This window comes from Rhamphochromis sp. 'chilingali' (assembly GCF_963969265.1).
Source record: "Rhamphochromis sp. 'chilingali' genome assembly, chromosome: 20".
Classification (NCBI taxonomy): Eukaryota; Metazoa; Chordata; class Actinopteri; order Cichliformes; family Cichlidae; genus Rhamphochromis; species Rhamphochromis sp. 'chilingali'.
In genome coordinates, this window is record NC_137947.1 from 23,989,408 (window position 1) to 24,015,697 (window position 26,290).

At 39.8% G+C, this 26,290-nt stretch overlaps 3 protein-coding genes across 4 annotated transcripts in view; 1 reads left to right on the plus strand and 2 right to left on the minus strand.

Moving 5' to 3' along the window:
* Nucleotides 1-816, minus strand: part of kcnh1a (potassium voltage-gated channel, subfamily H (eag-related), member 1a) — a 57,978-nt gene extending 57,162 nt beyond the window's left edge. For both annotated transcript variants that reach the window (XM_080868927.1, XM_080868926.1), the window contains exon 1: nt 660-816. In XM_080868927.1, coding sequence (XP_080725053.1) covers nt 660-732 — 73 coding nt within the window. In that variant the 5' untranslated portion in view covers nt 733-816. The remainder of the gene's footprint in view (nt 1-659) is intronic.
* A 3,873-nt stretch (nt 817-4,689) lies between these two features.
* mrpl57 (mitochondrial ribosomal protein L57) lies at nt 4,690-7,087 on the minus strand. The gene is made up of 2 exons (XM_080869546.1): nt 6,930-7,087; nt 4,690-5,276 (listed from the first exon to the last, which is right to left on the minus strand). The coding sequence occupies exon 2, from the start codon at nt 5,259-5,261 to the stop codon at nt 4,950-4,952; it is 312 nt and encodes a 103-aa protein (XP_080725672.1). The 5' UTR covers nt 5,262-5,276; nt 6,930-7,087; the 3' UTR covers nt 4,690-4,949.
* LOC308388794 (uncharacterized protein) lies at nt 6,521-26,290 on the plus strand (the record flags this gene model as incomplete). Its single annotated transcript, XM_080869721.1, has 27 exons — nt 6,521-6,567; nt 7,456-7,632; nt 7,753-7,846; nt 7,996-8,048; nt 8,285-8,384; nt 8,950-9,066; nt 9,294-9,379; nt 9,469-9,611; nt 9,709-9,833; nt 10,259-10,343; nt 10,570-10,730; nt 10,828-11,054; nt 13,206-13,368; nt 13,458-13,528; nt 19,924-20,097; nt 20,251-20,344; nt 20,544-20,596; nt 20,839-20,938; nt 21,935-22,051; nt 23,232-23,317; nt 23,410-23,552; nt 23,673-23,797; nt 24,303-24,387; nt 24,941-25,101; nt 25,205-25,431; nt 25,965-26,127; nt 26,216-26,290. Exons 1-27 carry the CDS (start codon nt 6,536-6,538, stop codon nt 26,288-26,290), a joined length of 3,237 nt encoding a protein of 1,078 aa, XP_080725847.1. The 5' UTR covers nt 6,521-6,535.

Consider the following 26,290-nt stretch of genomic DNA (forward strand, 5'->3'; position numbering starts at 1 on the left):
AGAAAAGTGAACATGATAAAAATAACTATTAGGATTATGTTTGGACAAATGTCAACTACTTTTGGATACATTTTTAGATTTAGTTTAATAAATAATAATGCCTCAGATGTTGATAATAAAATCCCAACAGCTAAATTTCAAACTGACCTGTAACTTAAAGGGAAATTAAAGTGAATGCTATCAAAAGCAGGACTTTTCACTCTCTATATTATACTGATAATCTATTTATGTGAAAACTGTAGAAATAAGTATCATGCCAGACATTTCTGAGCCATACAGTCTTTCCTTGGACATTTCCAATGGTCTTATGTAATCAGTAGTACATTTAATGCTTGTAATGCACACAGTGAAAAAGTGAAAGTGAAAAAATGAAATAATTTTAAAGATGAATATGCTTACTCTAAATACATGAGTGAGATATTGACAGTCCTACTAGAAACATTAATCAGAATGTTTAACACCCAGTAGTTTTTCCCCTCCTGGTAAAAAGATCACAAAAATGTTACTTTAAAAAAATCTCAATAAAGGATTCTTAATTAATTAGCCCTCCTCGTTATTTAGTTAATTAGACTAGTTGACTGTGTCGAGGCATTTATTATGTCTAGCTTTCCAAAACAGAGTAGAGTTCATTTTTAATGTTTAAATCGCATCATCCTTACCGTTCGACCGTCTGACAATATTCTCCAAAAAAGTATTCTGAGGGGCCACAAGTCCCCTCCGACCCCCCGCCATCCTGCCGCTTCACTCAGTCGTCTGCAGGTGAATCGTTACTCCGCAATCTGCAGTTTGTTTTCATGGTGTCTCAGGCTCTGAGCGGATTTCTTGGACAGAGGCTGGCTGTCTGGTGTGCTCATTAGCTACCTCCCAAGCCCGGTGTGGTGCGTTGGCGCCTCTTACGCACCTCATCATCCATCATTTCCATCATTTCTCTCAGGAGAGGAGAGACTCTGGGTTGGCTGTTATTGACTGGTGTTACTAACAGGACCTGGAGCTCCATCTGCTGGACATAATTATGCGTACACTGAAAGTTCGCAGTGGCTCCTGCTCTCAACAAACTGCAGTAGTGGAACTAAGAGCGTTTAAGTCACGCGGGGATTAGCAAATGAAAGAACCCAACAAGCACAACTCTGATGGCCAAAGGCGAAATGGAACCCCTAGGACAGACGTTTTGAAGTCATATTTCTCTTTGGAAAATAAATTAAATATCCACACAGAGGCCAAGGCAACTGCAAAGGGACTCAAAAATAACCTCAAAGAACTGAAAATGACCTCCAAACAGACACCACCCCCCAACTAACATAAAATATACATTAATAGACACAAAATCTTACAAAGACTACAACAATAGACCATGGGAATTAGGGCAAATCTTCTTAAAAGACCCTCAGTTTTTTTGGTTTTAGATGTAAAAGTCAAATCTCAAACAGTGAGGTTTAATCTCTCTTATAAGTTTGCAGGTGTTATTAAATTAAGAAAAAACCTTCCTAAAATCTCCCCAGGAGAATTCTGGTCAGTTAATTTGTAGGAACAGTAATGCTGAACTTTGTGGTTTCCTCTTTGTTTACTGCCGTGAGCTCTTTCTAGAACATTTTTTTCATCGCCTCATAAATCTTGCTCAATTATTTCGGACTCGTAGTTGGCCACACTAAGACAGGCTAAGAAAACAAATCCTGCAGTGACATTTCCATCGAAATTAAAACAGTTTAGGTGGAAAGAATGACGTCATGAATGGTTTGCAGGTGAGGGCTTCAGGTTTTCTGTCCTCACAGTTTGGGCTCGCCTGTTGTTGCAAGTCTAAATCAGACTGGATGGCTACTATGGAAACCAGCAACCAGCCTGCGCTGCAGAGAAGCTCTGGTTACCGCTGTTTTGTGCTACACCAATTAAAAAGGTGGAAAATGGCAGAATCTTCCTGCTGTTTTACTATTTCACTGTCCTGCACACACTGATAGAAAGACAGGAGCAACCAGAGCACATTATCTTCTTATATTATTGGCAGTTACACTTTAACCCCTCATGTAGCATCTGCAGGCATTATGCACACAAAATCAAAGTGTTTATGCTCACCATGTGGACGTCATTGACGATAAACCCTCATTGGGGTGGGTACATGAGCCTGATGGCTCCATTTAAGGGCAGATGATTTCCGAGTCAGTGTTTGCTTTTCTTTCTTTTCTTTTTTTTATTTGGTCACAACTTACTCCAGTCTTTCCTTAAAAGGATAATAATCAGGTCACCTGCTGGCTTTTCCACCTGTCTGGTGATATAATTATGAATTATTACATAAAAGCAATAACTGTTATCAGACAACAGTGTAATGCTGCGTGTGTGCAGATTGGTTGTGCTCTCACTGACAGTCAGTATCTTCTTTAGTGCTATCAATTAACTAAAACACAGATTTATGTAGAACACAAACTATATCAGCATCTCATACTATTGTTTGTGACACTTCTTTAAACCCTCATTGTAAAAAAAGAATTTTAACAAAAGTGTTTATACTATACAGTGAATTATTTCTTATATCCACGGCCAATACAGCATGTGTTATGCATTGTCTGCTTTATTGCTTGGAAATACTGAATGATGTCTTAAAGTAAACTACAGATAAATTTGCCTCAGGTCTGTGTTTCCATTTAAGGGCATGTAATTTGAGTTTGTGTTTGGGTCACACCTTCCTTCATGTCCTTAAAAGGTTCTTCCTCCAGATACGTATTGGTTCTGTCAATATTACTGATATGTGATGGCAATAACCACTGTTAGACAACAGTGTTGTGCTGCATCTGAGTTTTCATGAGGGCCAATAATCCAGAGTCTCTGGAGAGCCTTAGATTTGTGGCAATAGCAGGAATCATAAAGCATATCTTATCACAAGACTACAGAGCAGTAGATAAAATAACAAGGCTCATTACCTACAAACACAATTCCTTAAAAGGATCAGTGAATAGAACCAAAGTATTTCCTTTAGATTAAAAAAAAATATTCCTCCCACTAGGGCTGGGCCATATTATACCGTTCACGGTAATACCGGTATAATGTTAGGCAACGATAGGAAAATGAAATATCGCGATAGAATGGGAGTAAAACGCGCATGCGCAGTGCCTTTGTTTTCATACGCACATGGCCGATTGTTGAGTGAAACAGATGAACCAGAATTGGTTTGTAAAAATGGTGCAACTTCCGTGATGTGGAACTGGTTTGGTGTTTGTCCGTCAGATACACGACAAAGCACATTTTTTTTGCAGAACATGCAAGCGGCCGTCGTTATTGTCATATTTGTCGGACTAAGATGCTCTTAAATCTGGGAGTAATCTGGGTCCTAAACTCCGTATCCTTCAGGTCAAACAACACTGCAGCGTCACTTAGAGTTAAAAACTGTCTAAATTCTTTCATCTTTAATAAAACGATCAGCATTGCTGCTTTACCAGGTGTAACTATAAAGTTTAACTTCCAGGCATCCATGAAAACAAAAGTTATTACATTTAACTGAGTTAGAAGTTAGCAGGAAGCTAGCGGAAGTTAGCTCGCTAGTTTCGCTAGTTACCTAAGCAGGATATTGCATGTTCTGACTGAGAGATTTCTGAAAAAAATCAAACGTACAGCTCTGCTATCACTTCCAACATAAATGAAGACAGGAAACTAAACAGCAGTGACGTTTGTAGGGTTACTGAAGTTGGGCTAGCTAGTATATAATGATGTGCTACGTGATCGCTAGCGACACAGCTATGTTAGCATAACGTAAACAGTGAAGCTGGAGGACGAACACTAACACTTTTCCACTTATAAAAGTTAATGTGAAGGTTCTTCATGGTTAGAGACAAATGCAATCGCATGGCAGGATGCTGTAAACGGACCAAACTTCAGTCAGGAGAACAACTGAGATAATCCATCCACAATACGAGGTTAGTCATTAATATACTGCAACAACATGGGAATAGAGCAGCTGCCAGAGAATTCAACATTAATGAAACAATGGTACAGAAGTGGAGGAAGCAAGAAGAATGAGTTTAATAAAGTCTGATTTATCTGACTGCTTTGTTTCGCTTAATGTGCCTTATAATCCCGTGCACCTTACGGTCCGAAAAATGCATACTGCACACTGCAGTTTAATGTTGCAAAGCACCTATTTTTAACTTCAGTGGATATTATACATGGTTATGCTCAGGATATGTCAGCCCATTTCTACTGGAAATGCCTTTTGGTTAAACTTTCAGCAAGGAATTTGCATTTGCACTGTTACATTTTTATAAAGCTTTAATGTACATAAAAACCAGCTTCTTGTTTAAGTGAAAATAAATGGAAGGTTGTCTTTTTGCGCTAGTAATGTTGTGGAGTTGTATTTTGTCTCGCATCAATTATATCGTCGGTTATATCATTATCGCAAATTTTCAAATATATATCGTGATAAATATTTTTGGCCATATCGCCCTGCTCTACCTCCCACTCTTATAAAACTTCAAAGGGTCAAAAAGGCTTTACAGTCACAACAAATTAAAATGTGTTCAATTGTTTGTTAAAGTTACATAATTGCGCCCTAAATGCCCCAGATAATCTATATAATTTCTCAGTTTTCCTCATGGAATATACTTGTGCAGCTCATTCAGTTAAAGAGCTTTTGTAACCAGTGGGGAGGCTGAACTTAAAAGTGTATTTTGTTGTTAAGCTCTTAATTAAGGACGCACAGATAAAACGTGGCTTTTGAAGAGAATTTTATCCAAAGAAAGCTACATCGAAAGGAAGAATGCCAGTCACATTTTCAGCCGAACCCAAAACATCTGCGAACAGAGAGAGTGAGAACGGTCTTTTGGGAACACTTCAAGGTGGCTTCTCAGTTGACAATAAGCAAATCAGTAATAATAAGCCATAATAAACAAAAACAGGGCTTCTTTGGACAAATTAACTGTTTTAGATTGTTATACTATAAACACAGTCTTTGCATGTCACTTCACACGTTAACTTGACCAGTTCTTAGTGATTCTCAGATGACTCAGGTGATCTGTGATGCGTTTGTGTTCAGGAAAATTCGCAAAGCTGGCCTCCTTGAGCTTGAGCCAGTTCTGGGCTCTGCGTTCTGCTGCATGCCCGTGCTCCTGTTCCTGGGTCATGTACGGCCGGCTGATCCAGTACTCGTTCTCAGCTTCGCGCTCCAGCTGCTTCAGTGTGTTGCGTTTCATTTGCCAAGTAATCTGTCGAGGCCGTCGATACTTTCCGATCCACTGCTTTCCAGGAATACCTTTTCGCAGAAGGGTGAGGGTGAGGAACATGATGGCAAATTATTTCTGTGAAAGACAAAAACAGCTGAAATTAGGGACTGCTGTGGTGACAATTTATGACAGCAAAAGGGCTTTGGTGAAAATATAGCGGGGCTTCAGAGACACATTCAAAACTGGCAGAAAATAACCAAAAGACAAAGTGATTACAAACTTGAACATTTTAAATGAAAAATGATTTCTTTTGAGAAAGGGCTAAAAATAAAAAGTACATTGAGGGAAAGCTGTCAGGTTATACTGCCATTAAATCCAATGAAGGTTGGGACAGACTGGCAATTGCTTGACAAACCAGTTTACTAAGACGTTTGGATTTTCAAGTTTTGTTAAAAAAAAAAGAAAAGAAAAAAAGCATACAATAAACAATTCCCATAATGCTAACTACATACTGCTATGAATCCAACTGTACACTGAGAAACTTCACTATTTCACCAATAAAACTTCATTTTAGGGGAAACTTTATTTTTTTACTTTAATCTAACAGCCACACTCAGTATGCGTCAGGAGCAATTCAGCGTTCAGTATCTTGCCCAAGGATACTTCGGCATGCAGACTAGAGCCAGAGATTAAGCCACCAGCCTTCCGATTGGTAGACAACCCACTCTACCTCCTGAGCCACAGCCCGTAAAAAAAGAAAAAAAAATGCTGCAAATGATGAAACATAAAAAGACCAGATTCAAGCCATCATGCTTCATGCTGCATTCAGATTTTCCTTTTAAAAAGGCCAAACGGAAAGAACAGAGTAGCTACCTAGACTTAGGAATGTTTACACTGCACTCCAAAATATTATAACTAATGGCGAGTTATTAAAAATAAATAAATAAATAAAATATGCACACTATGAATATCCTATACTAATCCTCTTGCTAATTAAAATAAATCTGACTTACATCTGAATCATTCATTTATTCCAACATTCACTATAAATATTGCAATGACATCCTTAAAGTACATTTTTAAGATAAGATAAGATAACCTTTATTAGTCCCACACGTGGGAAATTTGTTTTGTCACAGCAGGAAGTGGACAGTGCAAAAGTTATGAGGCAAAAATTAGAATACAATAAGAATAAATACAATTTTGGGGGTCATGTTAATTGTGTAGTGATACTCGGATATAAAATATATTATATATGATATAACAGGAAACAACTAGGGTTATAATGCAAAATGAGGAGCCTGGTGATGTGCATGAATAGAGTGGCATGGGACAAATTTCTAGCAAAACCTACATTTGCCCCCTAAATTATCTGCTTCGTGAACCAATATCAAATGTTAATTATACTATCAAACATTTATAAAAGGTAAGTTTTTATCCAACGGTTTTATTGAGGTCAGATTAAGCTGTATGTGATTCATCAACTAAAAACAACCTTGACGCCCCACAAGTAAATGCCCTTAACACAGAAACCGTTATAAAAAGAAAAAATTCATAAAATGTATTAAGAGTCTAACCTTTTTGTTATAAAGGTGGGAAAATATTTAAAAATATGGAACAAGCAAATACCTCAGCGTGGTTTAAATGCAAAGCTGTAAATGGAAGCTCTAAACGAAAGCTAATGTCAACCGTGCTTCACGTTGCAGAACAAGGACAGTTTAAAAACGGATCATTTCAGAGTCACAGCAAGCACACAATGGGAAACCACGCATCTAATCTTTAACTTACCTTCTAACTGCGTTAAAAGCAGCCGAATCTCTGACCAGAAGACAGGTTCACTCAATTTGATTATAATACAAAGAACAAAAAAGGCAGAAAACAAGCCGCATAACTAGCATCCGCAGCTAACTTCCCGGGTCATTGGTTGTATTTCCGGGCAAACTATGGGGCCTAAAAAGGCCCAAAAGTCTTCCGAAATACGCGTTTGTTTCTTTGTTTTTAAAGAAAGGCTTAAAACTATTTATAAATGTGTAATTAGGAAATTATTAGAAAAAAGTATCATACTCTGAAATTTAAATTGTTTATCAGGTCGTGTCATTGCAAATTTACGCATCTGAGCGTTAAAAAAAAACTGCTACTTTATTTAAGTTGTTTGTTTATTGTGAATTTAAATACTGCAATTCATATAAACCTTTTTTTCTGATCAAAGTTTTTGTTTGATATCCTGGAAAACCTGCTGAGTCAGAGGTGGTGACTAAAGCTAACTGACCCACCAATGAACTCTTTTTTTCTTTTCTTTTTTTTTTTTTTACAGCCTCGCTGATAATTTGTCAGTCTCCTCCCATCATGGAGTGGCTTTAAGATCAGGCTCCCAGCGCGTTTCCTCAGTTCCTTTTCCAGCGCTTTCAGGAAGAAAGTCTAAAATGTTTTTCACATTATTTTCACCAACCACTTGGACGTTGCTGGCGATCGTGTTTACCCTGCTTTTGCTGTGAGTATTCTGCGAAGGAAACAAATGGGTGTCAAGCTTTGTTATTAGTTGTGATAGTTATTTGTTTATAATAACTGATGTCATATCGATCTCAGCTTTTCTTCTTTTTTTGTAACACAGGTATGGAATTTGGCCATATCGTTTTTTCAAAAAGCTGGGGATACCTGGACCATCGCCTCTCCCTTTTGTTGGAACAGGGCTTGGCTTTAAAAAGGTAAGGAAACCAAACACCAACATAGTAATACACCTCACCTTACAGTAAAAAGGAGCTGACTGATGACTGACAATGAGTACCTGTCTTCTCTATTTAATTTGAATGCATACATTCTATTCTAAAACACAGTTTCCTGCATCTTCTTGTAGGGAATTCTTGCTTTTGACCAAGAGTGCCATGCGAAGTATGGGGACATCTGGGGGTGAGTTGTTGCTTCATGTGAAAGATGTTTTCAACTCATGTATCCAAGTACACTTAGCTGCACTTACGTGTCTTTTAAATAAGCTGTGCGTGACTAAGATTGGGAATATTTCCTGTTTTTATGAAGGTGTTCCTCCTTTGGACCTGAAATAGTTTTAAAAAAGTGCAAATCTCTTTTGGTTGAAGCATGAAGATCCAAAATGTTAACTCAAATGACTAGATGCCTCCTTTTTGCAGGTTGTACGATGCAAGAACACCGGTTTTAATGGTGGCTGACCCTGAGATTATTAAAACTGTCACTGTGAAGGAGTGCTACACTGTGTTTACCAACCGCAGGGTAAGAGACCCTTTGTATCACATAGCAAAGTGAAACCTACGCAAAGGGACCTTTGTGGGTTTATTTGCATGAATGTGTTAATTTAGCCGTCATTCAGTAGCAGGAATAGTTTGACTGCCTGACAACCTGCCTGGTTTTGCCGGGTGGGTACTAATGAAACATGGGAAATGTATTTTTTTTTCTTCAAATTTGTCATTTGTACTCACTTATGCACATATTAAAAAACAGCATTACAGACATAACAGACGTGCTTGTTATTCTAGTTTGTTATTAATCTTTGTGCTAAATTAAGATAAGTTGCAGCTTGTTGTATAATTATATATTTGACAAAAAAATTACAATATACATTTCCATATGTATTCTATATGTACATTTTAAAATATATTTTTTTACTTTCTTCTATGTATAATAATAATATGCACACCATAGAGTCAACCTAGAGATAAAGGTGTAAAGACATTACAGTTGCATTACATTATCTCAGCAAAGTTCATAAGTTGATGTTGGACATGGAGATGCTGGAGGAAGCTAAATTTAAGCTTTAAGTGTAATTTAATTTTCACAGGATTCTGGTTTTATGAATGGACCTCTGGATGATGCAGTTTCAGTAGTCAAAGACGAGAGGTGGAAAAGAATTCGGAACACCGTGTCCCCATGCTTCACCAGTGGAAGACTGAAACAGGTTGATATAATGTATCAGTTATGTTGTAACTCCAATTTTGTTAATCTGTCTTAAGGAAATTCTCTCTCATGTCTTATGAAAAGTTCTGTCTTTCTGGTCCAACATCGTTAGTTACATTGATGTATATAGTATCTACATATTTTTTTTTTTGTCTCTGTAAACCCACTGACATGCATTCCAAACAAAACATAAATAATATAATTCTCCTACTTTATCTCCTTGTTAAGGTTTATCCCCTTGTTGCTCGCTATGCAGACCGACTTGTTGCTAAACTTGAGGAAACGAATTTGGATGAACCCATCAATGTCAAACAGTATGTTGTTAATCTTTAATATGCCAGCATATTGCATTGTTCATCCTATAGTAAATAATGCTCTGACTTGTCTTTTCCAATTCTCATAGGTTTGTGGCTCCTTACACTTTAGACACTGTGACCAGTGCTTCTTTCAGTGTGGAGACAGACTCCATAAACAATCCAAATGATCCTGTGAATGTGCAGGTCCAGAAGGTCCTTAACTTCAAATTTTGGCCTATTCTTTTCCTAAGTATGACCTCCTTTTGACCCTTATTCAAACTCCATTTGCTCATATAGTATTGCTAGGTTTTTAATTTTTGTTCAACTGCTCTTTTGTCTCCTTTCAGTGATTTTTCCCTTTGGTAAACATCTGCTGGAGCTCCTGAAGATTGAAATCATGCCCAAAGACAGCATTGACTTTTTCTACAACATCATTAAGAGATTTAAAACCCAGCATCGTGAAGATGAATCTGTAAGAATAACATTTATAAAAGAAGTTCAACATTTCACAAAATCAAAGGCTTTCTATTTTGTTACATTATATTTAAAGATTAATGTCTGTGAAGTGCAGCAATCAAGATCATTATATTAGCTTGAAAACAGGAAATGAGCTGCCTACCCTTTATCTACAAATTTTTGTTCTGGTTTATTTTAATTTGTATTAAAAAAACAAAACTAAAGATGAGAAATGTGTTTTTTTTTCCACAGGTTTAATAACCTGACTATTAGCTGGTCAACAATTGAAAACTGTGTTCATCTTTTACATACAGTCTACCCATATTGCAGATATTTGCAATTTTCTTCTGCTGTTGTCTTTCAGTCACCCATATTTGAGTCAATAGACTTTGAGCAAGTTTGCATTTGTTGCTGACACTGAATGTTGTCTTTTTGGTCTAGGCCCGAGCAGACTTCCTGCAGGTGTTAATTCAGAGTGAGATCCCAAAAAAGGAGTATAAGAATGATGAAGAACAGCCAAATAAAGGTATGTTTTTACCAGAGAGGTAATCCATAAACAGGGATATTATATCCCTATAACATCCCTGCAAATATTTAGAGACAGCCAGGCTGGCTATGAGTATCAAAAATGTACACCAGGAAGGTTGGACTTTAAATCAGTGTTTAACCAATACCAGTCAGTTATTACATTAGGAATACACTAGCTTTGAATATGATTCTGAAACTGACAAGGATTTTTCTCTTTTTGATAGGTTTGACTGAACATGAGATCCTTTCCCAGGCCTTGGTCTTCATCTTGGGAGGCTATGAGACCACCAGTACCACTCTTACATACATGCTTTATAATCTGGCCACCAACCCTGATGCGTTGCAGACCTTACACAAAGAAATCGATGCTAACCTGAAGAAAGATGTACAGTAATTTCTCACATAATTTGTCTTGTTACCGTAGCAGACAGTCTTATCACATTTTCCTTTTTTGTGATTGTGTGTTTTCATATTTTGCCTAGGAACCCATTTCTTATGAGGAGCTGACCGACCTGCAATACCTGGACCATGTTATACTCGAGTCGTTGCGTTTGATTCCCACTGGCCCTCGGCTCGACAGGACATGCAAAAAAACTGTGCAGGTGCATGGCCTCACCATCCCTGAAGGAACCGTAATTGGGATTCCTGTGTGGCTGTTGCACAAAGACCCACGCTACTGGAACTCACCTGAGCTTTTCAGACCAGAGAGGTAAATCTGCAATCTTATCAAGAACCAATCTTGGTTAAATCTTGGAAACTATTACTAAAGAAAGGGTGCTTTACAAGGTTTATTTCTATAGACTAATCAGAATCAGAATACTTTATTGATCCCTGGGGGAAATTATTTTTTGTTACAGTGCTCCATTATAAACCAACATTAAGACAAGACAGACAATACACTAACTAAGAATAGTAATATATACATACATACATACATACATACATACATACATAAGTCACTCATAAATAAATAGCTGAAAAAGAAACATGTGTAGCTGTAGCAGCAAACAGAGTGTTAAGTGGATGCGTTGTACAGGGAGATGGCCACAGGCAGGAAAGATTTCCTGTGTCGTTCAGTGGTGCTTTTCGGTAATCTCAGTCTCTCACTGAACGTGCTCCTGTGACTGACCAGCATGTCATGGAGTGGGTGGGAGGTGTTATCCAACATTGTCTTTATCTTGGACAGCATCCGCCTCTCCGACACCACCTTGAGGGAGTCCAGCTCCATCCCCACAACATTGCTGGCCTTACGGATCAGTTTATTAAGTCTGTTGGCATCTGCGACCCTCAGCCTGCTCCCCCAGCATGCAACAGCATAGAGGATCGCACTGGCCACAACAGACTCATAGAAAATCCTCAGCATTTTCTGGCAGATGTTCAAGGACCTCAGTCGCCTCAAAAAATAGAGACGACTCTGGCCCTTCCTGTAAAGTGCTGTGGTGTTTTTAGCCCAGTCCAGTTTATTGTCAATGTGTACTCCAAGGTATTTATAGTCCTCCACAATGTCAACACTGACCCCCTGGATTGAAACAGGGGTCAAGTGTTTCCTGGTCTTCCTGAAGTCCACGATCAGTTCCTTGGTCTTTGCCACGTTGAGCTGCAGATGATTCTGCTCACACCACGTGACAAAGGAGTCGACCACAGCCCGGTACTCTGTCTCATCATCCCTGCTGATGCATCCAACCACCGCAGAGTCATCAGAAAACTTCTGAAGATGGCAGGTCTCTGTGCAGTGGCTGAAGTCTGTGGTGTAGAGGGTGAAGAGGAAGGGGGAGAGGACAGTCCCCTGTGGTGCCCCTGTGTTGCTGATCACCTTGTCAGACACACACTGTGGGAGACGTACATATTGTGGTCTTCCTGTCAGGTAATCAACAATCCAGGACACCAGAGAAGCATCCACCTGCATCGCTGCTAACTTATCACCCAGGAGGGTCGGCCTGATGGTGTTGAAAGCACTGGAAAAGTCAAAAAAGTCAAAAGCCACTCATATCACTTTGTCTTTGCAAACCTTACAAACAAATCTGACATAAATGCTGAAATACCGTTGGGTTTGCTGACAAGAAGTGACTCAAAGACATCTACACAATCATCACAACAAGACAAAGCAAGGCTGTATCGAAATTAGTTATAGATTTATTTTAAATACATTTATAAAAAGATTCAATTTCTTTTCATCTTTTTTAGATTTCTGTGTATTTGCATAATTCCTTCTATTTAAATATATACAAATTATAGTTCCCATCAGTTTATTCTTAATATTTCAAGTAATGAAGTGTTGACATTTTGACATTTTTGAAAATTTAATGAAAATCAAAAACTTGAATCTCTCATTTGTAACACTCAGGTTCTCTTAATTGGATAGTTTGCAACAGTCCCTTTGGCAGCAGGTTCCACACATGGATTTTGGGCCATTCATCCCATTTATCCTGACAGATCCTCTCGAGCAGACTTCATGAAAAGTTTTAGGTCCCTTTACTTTTAGTCAAGGATAGCCAGAGACTTATCCAGTGGTGTCTTAAGACTGTGTTAAAGCTTCATCAGGATGTGATTTAGGAGACGCCGAATCTTATCTCATTATAGACACCCAAAAACTTTCTGTAGTCCAGGGGCCACGCTGTGCTGTAGAGGGTTAACAGTATTTGTTTTTGTGTTAGAGCACTGAAGTTAAAACTACAAATATTCTTACTGAATACTACACCTGAAATTAATGTAAAAAAAAAAAAAAGAATTCAACAGAGGATTTTTTTGCTACTGTTTCGAGTAGCTAGATTAACTGCATCCTCTGTAACAGCATGCAGAGCCTTTTCCTTTTACGTAGTAACTCCATGATTTTAAAGGCTTATTTGATCTGTATCTGCAGGTTCAGTAAAGACAGCGGAGAGGAGGTGAACCCATATGCGTACATGCCGTTTGGACTTGGCCCTCGTAACTGCGTTGGGATGCGCTACGCCCTCCTCGTCATGAAGATGATTATTGTCCGTCTCTTGCAGAAGTACACTTTGGAAACGTGCAAAGAGACCATGGTAAGAGCAACACTCCTCCACATTCAGACTATGATGCTACTTTTTTGTCCTGTCCCTGATGTTACATCCATTTCTTTTCTCTTCTTTAGATTCCACTTCAGTTTGACTGGAAGTTTCAGCCAGTTCAGCCTGTAAAACTCAAGATTGTTCCCAGAAATCAGTAATCTAAGAGGGAACATCTTCAAATCCCATCAAACATGTTATTTTATGCTTTTGCTTTAACGTGAGGGAACTGCTGCCAGGAATGACATTGTTCATGTAATTTCTTTTTTCAGCTGCTATTTTGATGAATCAAATGTATTTTAATTCCCTTTTTTTACTGTGTTGAATGTTTAATCTGACTTTTCTGTGTTCAAAAAACACATCTACCTTTGCTATTTCTCCTTTTATGGTTAATTGCATGAATTTCTTGATGACATTCTTGGACTTGTGACTTCTGAAAAGTGCAAACATGCATATTATCTTTTGACACTTCTGCTTTATGGGTCACATTTCTTCCTTGTTTGGTTTCTTTTTTTGTGTCAGTTTGGTAGAAATTGGTGTCTGTTCATGTATGAGCTTCGTGATGCAATAAATACAGTTACAACTAGAAATTCAGAGTCTTGTGAAAGTCTGTCTTGAGACTGTCAGGGCCATGAAATAAGCTCCTGGCAGTGAACACACATCTCCCTGATGCATGTAGTTTATTATTGGTGGCAGTGGCGGTCCTAGCCTATTTAGCGCCCTGGGCGAACACTCCCTCTGATTGTTTCAGGATGGCCTGCCATTATCCAATGACACATCTGCTTACCTGTATCTTTTGCTCGTTTCTCCTCCTCTTTTCTCATTTTTATAAACTGAGCACCTGATGGCTTTGAACTTTTCTTGTCCATCTTCCATTGGTTTTAATTTTGCACTCCAGTATGAACACCCATCCCCCAACACAAGGATCACCACAACATAACCTAACAGACCTACACCTTAGTTCACAGATTCGATTTGTCTAGGGTTTATTTCTGGGATTTCACACAACCCAGGATTCAAATCATGATTACATAATGGGCTTGGATTTACAGCATTACGATTGAAATATGCTCTATTTGGAAGCAGCCGGCCCCCTCCCCTTTCGACGGGTTGTGTGTGAGACTTTAAATTATCAAACTGTAAATTATAAATTTTAAATTGTTATTGATCCCTTTACCCCTGGTCCTAAAGTGTATATTTATTTTCTTACTCTTCCTATATACACTCAACAAAAATATAAACGCAACACCTTTGTTACTGCTCCCATTCCCCATGGGATGGACGTAGAGACCTAAAATTCATTCCAGATACACAATATAACCATCCCTCCCAAACAGTGGTCACAAATCAGTCCAAATGTGTGGTAGTGGGCTCATCTGCTATATTGAGATAATCCATCCCACCTCACAGGTGTGCCACATCAGGATGCTGATCTGACATCATGAGTAGTGCACAGGTGTACCTCAGACTGCCCACAACAAAAGGCCACCCTGGAATGTGCAGTTTTTTGCGCTATTGGGGGTCTGGGGACCCAGAACCGGTCAGTATCTGGTGTGACCACCATTTGCCTCATGCAGTGCAACACATCGTCGCATGGAGTCTATCAGATTGTCAATTGTGGCCTGTGGAATGTTGGTCCACTCCACTTCAATGGCTGTGCGAGGTTGTTGGATATTCGTGGGAACTGGTACACGCTGTCGTATACGCCGGTCAAGCACATCCCGAACATGCTCAATGCGTGACATGTCCGGTGAGTATGCTGGCCATGCAAGAACTGGGACATTCTCAGCTGCCATCTGCCCTGAACAATGTGAACCATGATTCATCCGTGAAGCGCACACCTCTCCAACGTGCCAGACGCCATCGAATGTGAGCATTTGCCCACACAAGTCTGTTACGGCGACGAGCTGGAGTCAGGTCAAGACCCCGATGAGGACGACGGGCATGCAGTTGAGCGTCCCTGAGACGGTTTCTGACAGTTTGTGCAGAAATTGTTTGGTTGTGCAAACCAATTGTTCCAGCAGCTGTCTGGGTGGCTGGTCTCAGACGATCTTGGAGGTGAACCAGCTGGATGTGGAGGTCCTGGGCTGGTGTGGTTACATGAGGTCTGCGGTTGTGAGGCCGGTTGGATGTGCTGCCATATTCTCTGAAACGCCTGTGGAGACGGCTTATGGTTGAGAAATGAACATTCAATGCACGGGCGACAGATCTGGTTGACATTCCTGCTGTCAGCATGCCAATTGCACGCTCCCTCATTGCTTGTGGCATCTGTGGCATTTTGCTGTGAGACAAAACTGCACATTCCAGGGTGGCCTTTTGTTGTGGGCAGTCTGAGGTACACCTGTGCACTACTCATGATGTCAGATCAGCATCCTGATGTGGCACACCTGTGAGGTGGGATGGATTATCTCAATATAGCAGATGTGCCCACTACCACACATTTGGACTGATTTGTGACCACTGTTTGGGAGGGATGGTTATATTGTGTATCTGGAATGGATTTTAGGTCTCTACGTCCATCCCATGGGGAATGGGAGCAGTAACAAAGGTGTTGCGTTTATATTTTTGTTGAGTGTATATTGTTTGTTTACTTGCACTGCTGTAACTGGAGCCTCGTCTCTCTAGATACTGTACTGTATGTAGCGGAGATGACAATAAAGTTTGCTTTGACTTCAGCAGCAAGCAGACGCACTCTCGCGCTCACTTTTCGCGTATAGAACTTTGAAAAAACATATTAAATTATGTTTTTTCGAATTATAAGTCTGTATCATAATGTCTGGTGTTTTCGTGTTTGTTGGTTTGTTTTTATTTTGTTTTATTTTGCGAGTTGGTTATTAGATGCTGCTCCAGCCAGCCAGAGAATACCCCGCCGCCCCGCCCTCTCCTCCCTGAGCCGCAAGCAGCAAGCGCGCCTCGCAAACGGAGGGCACCCTTACTCCCAGAAAATGGGCGATAGAAAACCGATCGGTGCCTATGCCATTCCCAATATGCGCTGGCATGATGTTGGGGCAGCATGAGTTCGAGCAATTTTATTTTATTTTTTTGCCGATGCCCGTGATGCCGCCCCGGGCAACCGCCCGTGTCACCCGTATCAAAAACCGCTACTGATTGATGGTATCTGTCTCCACCTAGCGTCAACAGCTGCCAACCAGCTTCTACTGATAATTTGTTTTAAACGTTGACAGCTGTCCACTGCTGATTATATCAAAAGGAAATCTTACAATATGTCGTCAAATCCAAACACTTGAATTATAAATTTGTACTTGATGTACTGAATCTTTTTATTTTATTTATTTATTTATTTTTACCAAATTCCAGAACAAAATCCTAAACCTGAACTTCAGTGCTTCTGTTTTTAACAGGACTTTATAAATTTATAAGTCCATGAGTACAAGAGTTGTATCTTCTCTTGTAACTTGCAAGACTACGAATAAGCACGTTTCCCGTAATGTAGTACTATTGTTTTAGATCTTGAATAAGTCCTCTGCTTCCAGACAGGAGGAGTCATTAGTTATATTAATGGAGTAAAATCAATCATAAACATTTAATTAATTTATCCAAACAATCAAACAGTCATGCAACATAAACAGAGTCACATATATAACTGACGGTAATAGCGGAAGTCACTTTTTTTGAGATTTTCAATTAATGAAGTTCCCTAATCTAAAATTATAACTTGCAAATGAAGTGAAAATGTCACTCAAGTGAAAATTGTATGTGATCTATTTTCTACTCTGACAAATTAAATGTACAAAAATAATGATGATGGTGATAATTTGAAGGCATAAAAGGATAAAAAACAAAATGAACTTAGAGTTATCTTTGGTAATTTAATTTTTATACCTTAAACTTGGCAACGTGAATACAGCACAATAATTGAGTTGGCTGATGTAGTTGTCTGAAAACCACCTGAAGCTATGAAGTATAAAGGTGAGCTCAAGAACTGTATACAGTTCTTGAGGTCACATCCAAGAATAGTTTATATATAAACTATTCTTGGATGTGTTTGGGTGCGTGTGTTTGCATTATAAAGTTTGCTTTTTAAGACCCATTGGTAACACACTTTTGTATTACACAATCAGTCATCGGTGCCAATAGTATCTAGGGGAAGAGCCAGCAGGTGACCTGATTATCACAACCTTTTAAGGAAATATTGCAGTAGGTTGTAACTAAATAAACTGTGACCTAGAAAGCATTTGCCCTTAAATGGAGCTACTAACACCAGGTTGATTTACCCACCCCAATGAGAAATTATCAGCAGCAAAGGTGAGACAGTGAGCATAGACACATGGCATACATGGCATAGAGCCTGCAGATGCTACATGATGGGTTAAAGTGTAACTGACAGTAATATAAGAAGATAATCTGGAGTCGTTGCTCCTGTGTTTATATCAGTGTGCAGGACACTGAAATAGGAAAACAGCAGGAAGTTTCTGCCATTTTCCACCTTTTTAATTGGTGTAGCACAAAACAGCCTTAACCACAGTGTCTCTGCAGCCCAGGGAACACTGCTGGTTTTCATTCTAGCCATCCAGTCATCCAGTCATCCTCCAGCCCTCACCTTCAGGTGTGAGCAAACCTTTAATGACATTATTCTTTGCACGTTGTCACCAGAAGCATTTTTTAGTCTGTTTTAATGTGTCCACCTAAGGGTCCAAAGTAATTGAGCATGATTTATAAAGTGGTGGGAAAATCAATTTCACAGTTGTAGACAAAAAGGAAACCATAAAGTTCACCAATACTGCTCCACGAAACTGAATTTATCCTCAAAAATCTAAGTAAGCACAATGCTACTTGGAAGACTGGAGGAAACGTTTTCTGTGTCAGACCCAGCTCAAGCCTTTCATCAGTCATCACAGAAAAATAAAGAAACAGTACTCATAAAGTTTACTGATGCTATTAAACGAAAAGATGCCCTCAGTGTGGAGTGTCTAACATAACCTAATATTTATACAGGTTCAGGTGTTTTCTAGTCAATTCTTTAGTCTCTGAACAGAGACACACCAAAGAGTCACAAGATAAATTTGAATCCTGTCTTTGAGATCTTTTGATTGAATTCTTAAATGCAAGAAAATCCTAACAATAATACTAAACCTTCCACCTATCAAACTTTCTTCTACTTGGCTGTCCCTCAAAGCTGAGAGTTGAACAGCAGGTGGGTGGAGCTGCTGTTTCTGAAATAACGATATTAGGCGTTGCAGGGATTCACATATATTGACTTGATTATTTGAAACTGTTAAATATAAGCATCCACCAGTAAAAGAGAAAGAATAGACTGTAACAGGAAGAACAGTGCTGCTTCCTAGAATTGGGAATGCTGGCATATCAATCCAGCTGATTCGGCAGCTGCCTGTACTGAATTAATGACTGTGAGCACATTTCTACAAAAAACCTTTATTTGTCACATACACAATTATGCAGAGTACAACATGTAGTGAAATTCGGCTGTGTCTGAAGAAGCCGAACTTCAGACATAGCCGTGCCATCCCAGGGCTTGGTTTTAGCATGGGGAGGGGGTTTAGCCAGGACCCTTGCTGGATACCTGGTGGGAATCAAACTTGTGACTATCGGTGCAAAAGTGCATAGTTTTACCACTACACTATTCAGCTGCCTAACATTCCCAAGCTTTTCTCGCACATAAAGTTAATGATCTTTTTTGATTTGTGAAAATAAACCTCACAAATAATATTACAGAGAAGAATTTGCCTGAAATCTGATTTTCATACAACTGAAAAGAAACTGAAACCTTTATACTCAAATGATGTGTGTGTGTAATTGTATTTTAAATTCTAATTACATTTACACAGTTTAAATCTAATCAAATAAGACAAAAAGTACTAATAAACCCAGTGTTACATAGGTCGTGCATTTACTAAGCAGTTACCCTTGGCACACTGATACATGTGACCAATATCACTAACATTACATCAGCGTTTTTATCTCCTTGCTCTTCCTCTGTTGTTGTGGGAAAGGTTACACAAAACTGCAGAGCATGCGCAGATGTAACAGTTTCACACAAACGTCATAAAAAAAGAGGATCGGATAACAAGACTTTTAAGTCAGTCACGGACCAACTAAATCACGTAGCAGCCGTGGAAGGTGGAAAAATAACTATTATGGGGATAACGAAGAACTTCAGATTCTAACAGCTTTATAACCGTGAAGAAATATTAAAATGATTCAAAACGAAAGCTAATTTACAGAGCAAGGTGAGCGGCTCGTTTCACACTCACGGCACAAATAACACCGATAACCACACCTTTGTGTTCAAGTTTACCTTCTATAACCCAACAAGATGAAAAACGATCAGAAATGCGTTTAATAAGAACAATAGCAAAACAAAGAAAGAAGAAAAAACGAAATAAAGAAATTAAACATTTTAGCTTAGTTTTATTTTGCCATATGTTGCAGGCAGTGGTGTTCAGTGTGAAGGCTAAAGTGTCTTTTCTTCTCATTCAGTTGTTGCGCAAACACAGTAAGAATGCAAAGAAAAAAAGTTTAAAAGCTTCTGACCCGCCTCTGACCCTTTATGGAGCTTATTACGTAATCACATTTCTGTCTCATAGACTCCTCCCACCACACAGAGGCAGATGTTTTAAAAACACAGATTTTCCAGCCTTCTTCCTCACCTGTAGCTTTTTGTCGGAAAGAAGTCGGAATGTTTTTCACGCTGTTTTCAGCAACCACCTGGACTTTGCTGGTCCTGCTTTTCACGCTGATATTACTGTGAGTATTCCTCGACTACTGTTTTGCAAGACAATCGAGCCCTTATCTTATGTCGCGTTCAAACCACCCGTACGTGGAGTTTTGTTTCTCTTGTGTTCCCTTTGTTTTAATGTCCAACTGACGATTTCAGATTTTCTCTGTTTTGTGACACAGGTACGGATTATGGCCATATCGGTTCTTCAAAAAGCTGGGGATACCTGGACCGAGGCCCCTGCCTTATATTGGAACGATGCTGGGCATAAGAAAGGTACGCACAGAAACCAAACTCACCTTAGAGACTGGGATACGAGGAGCTGACTGATTTGATCTTGAAGAAGTGAGAAGGACATATTTAATGTCCTTATCAATCGTCACTATCACTGACCTGCCTGAGCTTTCTGTGTGTTTTTGAACACGTGTCCTACTCAGTGGCTTATTGACTCTAAAAAACATTTTACTTCTTGCAGGGATTTCCTGGTTTTGATCTAGAGTGTCATGCCAAGTATGGGGACGTCTGGGGGTGAGTATTTACTTCATCAACCAGGAAGTTCACTCATGTTAAAATATGTTTGTGAGCCATGCAATCCCCCCCCCCACACACACACACACACACACACACAAAATAAATAAATATACAAAAATTCTGAATTCATTCATGCCAATAATGCTGTGGCCTAAAGCAACTAAAAAACAAAACAGAAAATGCCTTAAACAATTAGCCATGAATTGTGTTATTGTAAACGGCTGTTGTCTTTTTTGCAGGTTGTACGATGGACGAACGCCGTTGTTAATGGTGGCCGACCCTGAGATTGTTAAAACCGTGATGGTGAAGGAGTGCTACTCTGTGTTCACCAACCGCAGGGTAAGAAGCTCCTCTTTCTATGATGTACCAGAGTGAAAATTCAGCAAATCAGATGTAGTACAATGCTGACATCTGCTCTCAGATTTCTGTCAAGTTGCATCACTTATTAGATTTCATGAAACCTTTGGACGTCCTGCCACTCTACATAGAACGTAAAATGTTAGCAAAAGATAGGTACAAATACTTTTTCACTTTTTTACATTAACTAAATTGCTAGCAGTGATTTCCAAAGCAACTTGGGAAATGCTGTAGTTTATAGTGTCAGGCCGATGTGTTTAGGAAAACAACAGCAGCACTACAGGGAAAGACTGTTACATGAAATGTAAATGAAGTAATATTAAAATCCAAGAGGCTGAACTTGCAGTAGTTCTCTGTGCTTTACACAAAGAGTTACACTTTTATTACTCAAGGGTTACATCAGCCAACACAGCAGCTGAAGAACATGAAGCAAACCAGGAAACACACTTCACTGTTTCACATAAAAACTAGAGAACAAAAACAGATGTTTAAGATCTATCTCACTATGTATAACAGAATCAAAGGTAATTTTATGAAGGTTTTATGTATTTAAACCAATTCAGATGATCACATTATTGTTTCTGGGACTGCTTCCTGTACAGCTGAGTTTAAAAAGAGTTGGTCAATATATAAATTATCAGCATTGTACTAGTGAGTGGTGTACTTTGAAGCAGTTTTCTGACATGTTATTTAATCAATAATCAATAAGCACTGGTAGTAGTTAAGATATTTTTTTGATTACATTTTACTCGAACCTCTTTACACTGTAGTACTTATTTATGGTGATGTTGGTATTTGTTGTTTGTTTACTTTCCACTTTTGCATGTACCCATGTGTGTCGATCTAGCCAAAGGAAGTTCTATATGAATAATCAACATAGAGCCAACACAGAGAAGATTCCAATTGCATTACATTATATGTGCAAACCAATGTTGGAAATGTAAGCAAACATTGAGAGTTATTATTTCCTTTTCACAGGATGCTGGTTTTTTCACTGGACCTATGGATGACGCTCTTGTAGTAGTCAAAGATGAAAGGTGGAAACGAATTCGCAACAGCGTGTCTCCATGCTTCACCAGTGGAAGACTGAAACAGGTTGATATATCTAAGTTCATTAACCACTTATATCCCAAAAAGTTTCTTTTTCAATGGGTGAAAGGTGATGAAACATTTCCCCCACTGAAAACGCTACGTCCAGACAAACAGAATCAACTTTTCTGGATTTCATTACCTGGATGATTGAGTATGAGTCATGACATAACCACTAATGTGATTAAACTATATAAAAAGTATAAAAAAAGCTGGAACGGTTCGCAGCCGAGTGTGAAGCAGCGGGAATGAGGATCAGCACCTCCAAATCTGAGGCCATGGTTCTCAGCCGGAAAAGGGTGGAGTGCCCACTCCGGGTCGGGGATGAGTTCCTGCCCCAAGTGGAGGAGTTCAAGTATCTCGGGGTCTTGTTCGCGAGTGATGGGAGAAGGGAGCCGGAGATCGACAGACGGATTGGGGCTGCAGCTGCAGTAATGCGGACGCTACACCGGTCCGTCGTGGTGAAGAGGGAGCTGAGTGTAAAAGCGAAGCTCTCAATTTACCAGTCGATCTACGTCCCTACCCTCACCTATGGCCACGAGCTGTGGGTAGTGACCGAAAGAACGAGATCGCGGATACAAGCGGCAGAAATGAGCTTCCTCCGAAGGGTGGCTGGCCTCTCCCTTAGAGATAGGGTGAGAAGTTCGGCCATCCGGGAGGGGCTCAGAGTAGAGCAGCTGCTGCTCCACATCGAAAGGAGCCAGCTGAGGTGGTTCGGGCATCTGACAAGGATGCCCCCTGGGCGCCTCCTGGGTGAGGTGTTCCAGGCATGTCCCACCGGGAGGAGGCCCCGGGGCAGACCCAGGACACGCTGGAGAGATTATAACTCTCGGCTGGCCTGGGAACGCCTTGGTATTCCCCCGGATAAGCTGGAGGAGGTGGCTGGGGAGAGGGAGGTCTGGGCCTCTTTGCTTAGGCTGCTGCCCCCGCGACCCGGCCCCGGATAAAGCGGATGAAGATGGATGGATGGATGGTATAAAAAAAGCCAGCAGTTCCCAGAGATGTTCTTATTTTTTTCACAGACATTGTTAAAGTTTGTAAAATAGAGAAAACGAGTTTACAAAAAATGTACCAACATCATCAGTGTGTTTTGATCTGTTTTCTTTCTACATATCTGACAGACATTTAACATCTACAGAATATTAATAACATAATTTTCTTATTTTGTCTCCATTATATAAAAAAGGTTTTTCCCCTCGTTGCTCACTATGCAGAACGACTTGTTGCAAAACTTGAGGAAATGAATTTGGATGAACCCATCACTGTCAAACAGTATGTTGTTCATCTGAAATATGCAAACATATTAAATTGTTCATCCTAAAATAAATAATGCGCTGATCACTTGTCTTTTCCAACTCTAATAGGTTTGTGGCTCCTTACAGTTTAGACACTGTGACCAGTGCTTCTTTCAGTGTGGAGACAGACTCCATAAACAATCCAAATGATCCAGTTAATGTTCAAGCGCAGAAGCTCTTTAAATTAAAAATGTGGCTTTTGTTATTCATAAGTATGTCCTTCTTTTGACTTTTAAAAACTCATTCAATGTTTTGTTTTCAGAAAGCAAACTCAATAGTATCTGCAGGATGTCAAATTTTGCTTACTGGTATTCGGTCTGGTCTCATTTCAGTGGCAGTTCCGTTTGGTAGACGTCTGGCAAAGTTCCTGAACATGGAAATCATACCCAAGGACAGTGTTGACTTTTTCTACAACCTCCTCAAGAAATTTAAAAACCAGCATCATGAAGACAAATCTGTAAGTATTAAATTTATAAAGGAACATCAACATTGTTGTGTCCATACACGTCATGTTGTCTTTTTGATGTCTCTATCTTGATTATTTTAAAGCCAGAAGCAGCTTTTGGGATACTGCATGTTCACTGGCAACCTGTCATTCACATAGTAGAGCATGCTTTATCCTCCTTTACAACTCTATTGGGGACCATAATTTAAAAAGTAAACCTATTGTTGATTGAAAAGGACATGAAACTAGTCACAGAGGCCATCAGCTCATCAGAAATGTTTACAGACATGAGAGACAAAGCTAGATGTATAGGTTTTCCACATACATCTAGCTTTGAAACCACAGGACTCGCTCCCTGTAAGCTACGGGAAAATAATTTAGGGCAAACCCTGAAATCATTTGCCATCTTTTATATACAGTCTATGCACACCGCAAACATTATTGATCATTTTCTTCTGCTGTTGACTCTCAATCATCCACATGTGAGCATATTTGAATATTGTCTTTTCTGATGTAGGCTCGAGCAGACTTCCTGCAGGTGTTTATCCAGAGTGAGATCCCAGAAAGGACGTATAAGAACGATGAAGAACAGCCAAGTAAAGGTATGTGTTTACCACAGAAGTAAGCTGAAGCTAGATTTTACCACTGCCTTAATCTAATTGTCAAACTTCAGATCACAGTCCACTTTGACCCCCAGGTTTGTGACAGCTGGTTTAACACACTTGGCCAAGGTATCTAAATACACATTGGGGGTCTCAGTGGGGGTACCAAAAACCATGACCTCAGTCTTTTTATCATTGAATTTTAAAAAGTTAAGAGACATCCAAGCCTTAATGTCATCAAGACACTGAAGTTATGGCTGTGTGGAGTATGTGCCTTCTTTCTTTAGAGGTACATAGATCTGACAGTCATCAGCATAAAAGTGGAATGCAATGCCGTGCTTTCTCAGTATACAACCAAGAGGAAGCAGATATAAAGAGAAGAGGAGGGGGCCTAGAACTGAGCCCTGTAGGACCCCCCACCCCACCCCCCACCCACACACACACACACGAGGACCCGAGGTTGATGGAGCTTGACCACCCACAGGGGCAAGAAAGTTATAAGTACTAGATACTGATTTCTCTTAAGTAAGATCATGAAATGTTCTTTCCATAGGTTTGACTGAACATGAGATCCTTTCCCAGGCCTTGGTCTTCATCTTTGGAGGCTACGACACCACCAGTACCACTCTAACTAACATCCTTTATAATCTGGCCACCAACCCTGATGCGTTGCAGACCTTACACAAAGAAATTGATGCTAAGCTGAAGAAAGATGTACAGTAATTCATCACATAATTTGTTGCCATTCTCGATTCAATGGTGGACACCATTTGCGTATTTGTTTTTATGTTTGCCTTCTTCTTTATATTTTGCCTAGGCACCCATTTCATATGAAGAGCTGACCGGTCTACAGTACCTGGACCAAGTTATACTTGAATCAATGCGACTGATTCCCACTGCCCCTCGAATTGAAAGGGTGTGCAAAAAAACTGTGCAAGTGAATGGACTCACCATCCCTGAAGGAACCACAATTGGGATTCCTGCGTGGGTGTTGCACAAAGACCCACGCTACTGGGACTCACCTGAGCTTTTCAGACCAGAGAGGTAAATGTGTAGGTGTGTCATCACAAGGTTATGAAGGACCTGGTCATCCTGTAATTAGTGAAACCTGGGACATTATGCTTTGCTTTATCTTTGGTAGATCAATGAGGTGCCATATGTAGGTCCCTTCACTGATGTTCTCAGTGGTTCAATTGAGAGACAGCCAGTTACGCATCCCAAAACCTCTGCAGTGTTGTCTGCAGCTGTTTTGAGTCATTATTATTCTGGAAGCTGGCTGGTTCCCTGAGACTGAGAGTGCTGCACTGTGGGACTGGTTTTCTTCAATGCTTTTTATCTAGTGTAGCTTCCACCTAAGTACTGCTTTGATCATAGGTTTTTCCCTGCTGTAAGGGGACTGGCCAATGGGTCCCTAATCCCCGAACAAAGCTTTAGAAGTAATAGAATACTTTTGCCCTGATCTATGCCCCCGTACTCTTTACGTTGTAGGTCTACAGACTGCCTAAAAATCATGGCTCAATACAAAAATAATTATTTCACTTTACATATCTACAAGTTTGTTTGATCTGTATCTGCAGGTTCAGTAAAGACAACATGGAGGAGGTGAACCCATACGCGTACATACCATTTGGACTCGGCCCTCGTAACTGCGTTGGGATGCGCTACGCCCTCCTCGTCATGAAGATGGTTATTGTCCGTCTCTTGCAGAAGTACACTTTGGAAACATGCAAAGAGACAATGGTAAGAGCAGCAAACCTCCACATTTAGACTGTCATGGTACTCTGCTGTCCTGTCACTGATGTTACATCCATTTCTTTTCTTTTTTTAGATTCCACTTCGGTTTGACTGGAAGTTTCAGCCAGTTCAGCCTGTAAAACTCAAGATTGTTCCCAGAAATAAGTAG

What these genes read in the sequence shown, in the direction of transcription:
- mrpl57 (XM_080869546.1), bottom strand. Translation starts at nt 5,261, where the DNA reads ATGTTCCTCACCCTCACCCTTCTGCGAAAAGGTATTCCTGGAAAGCAG.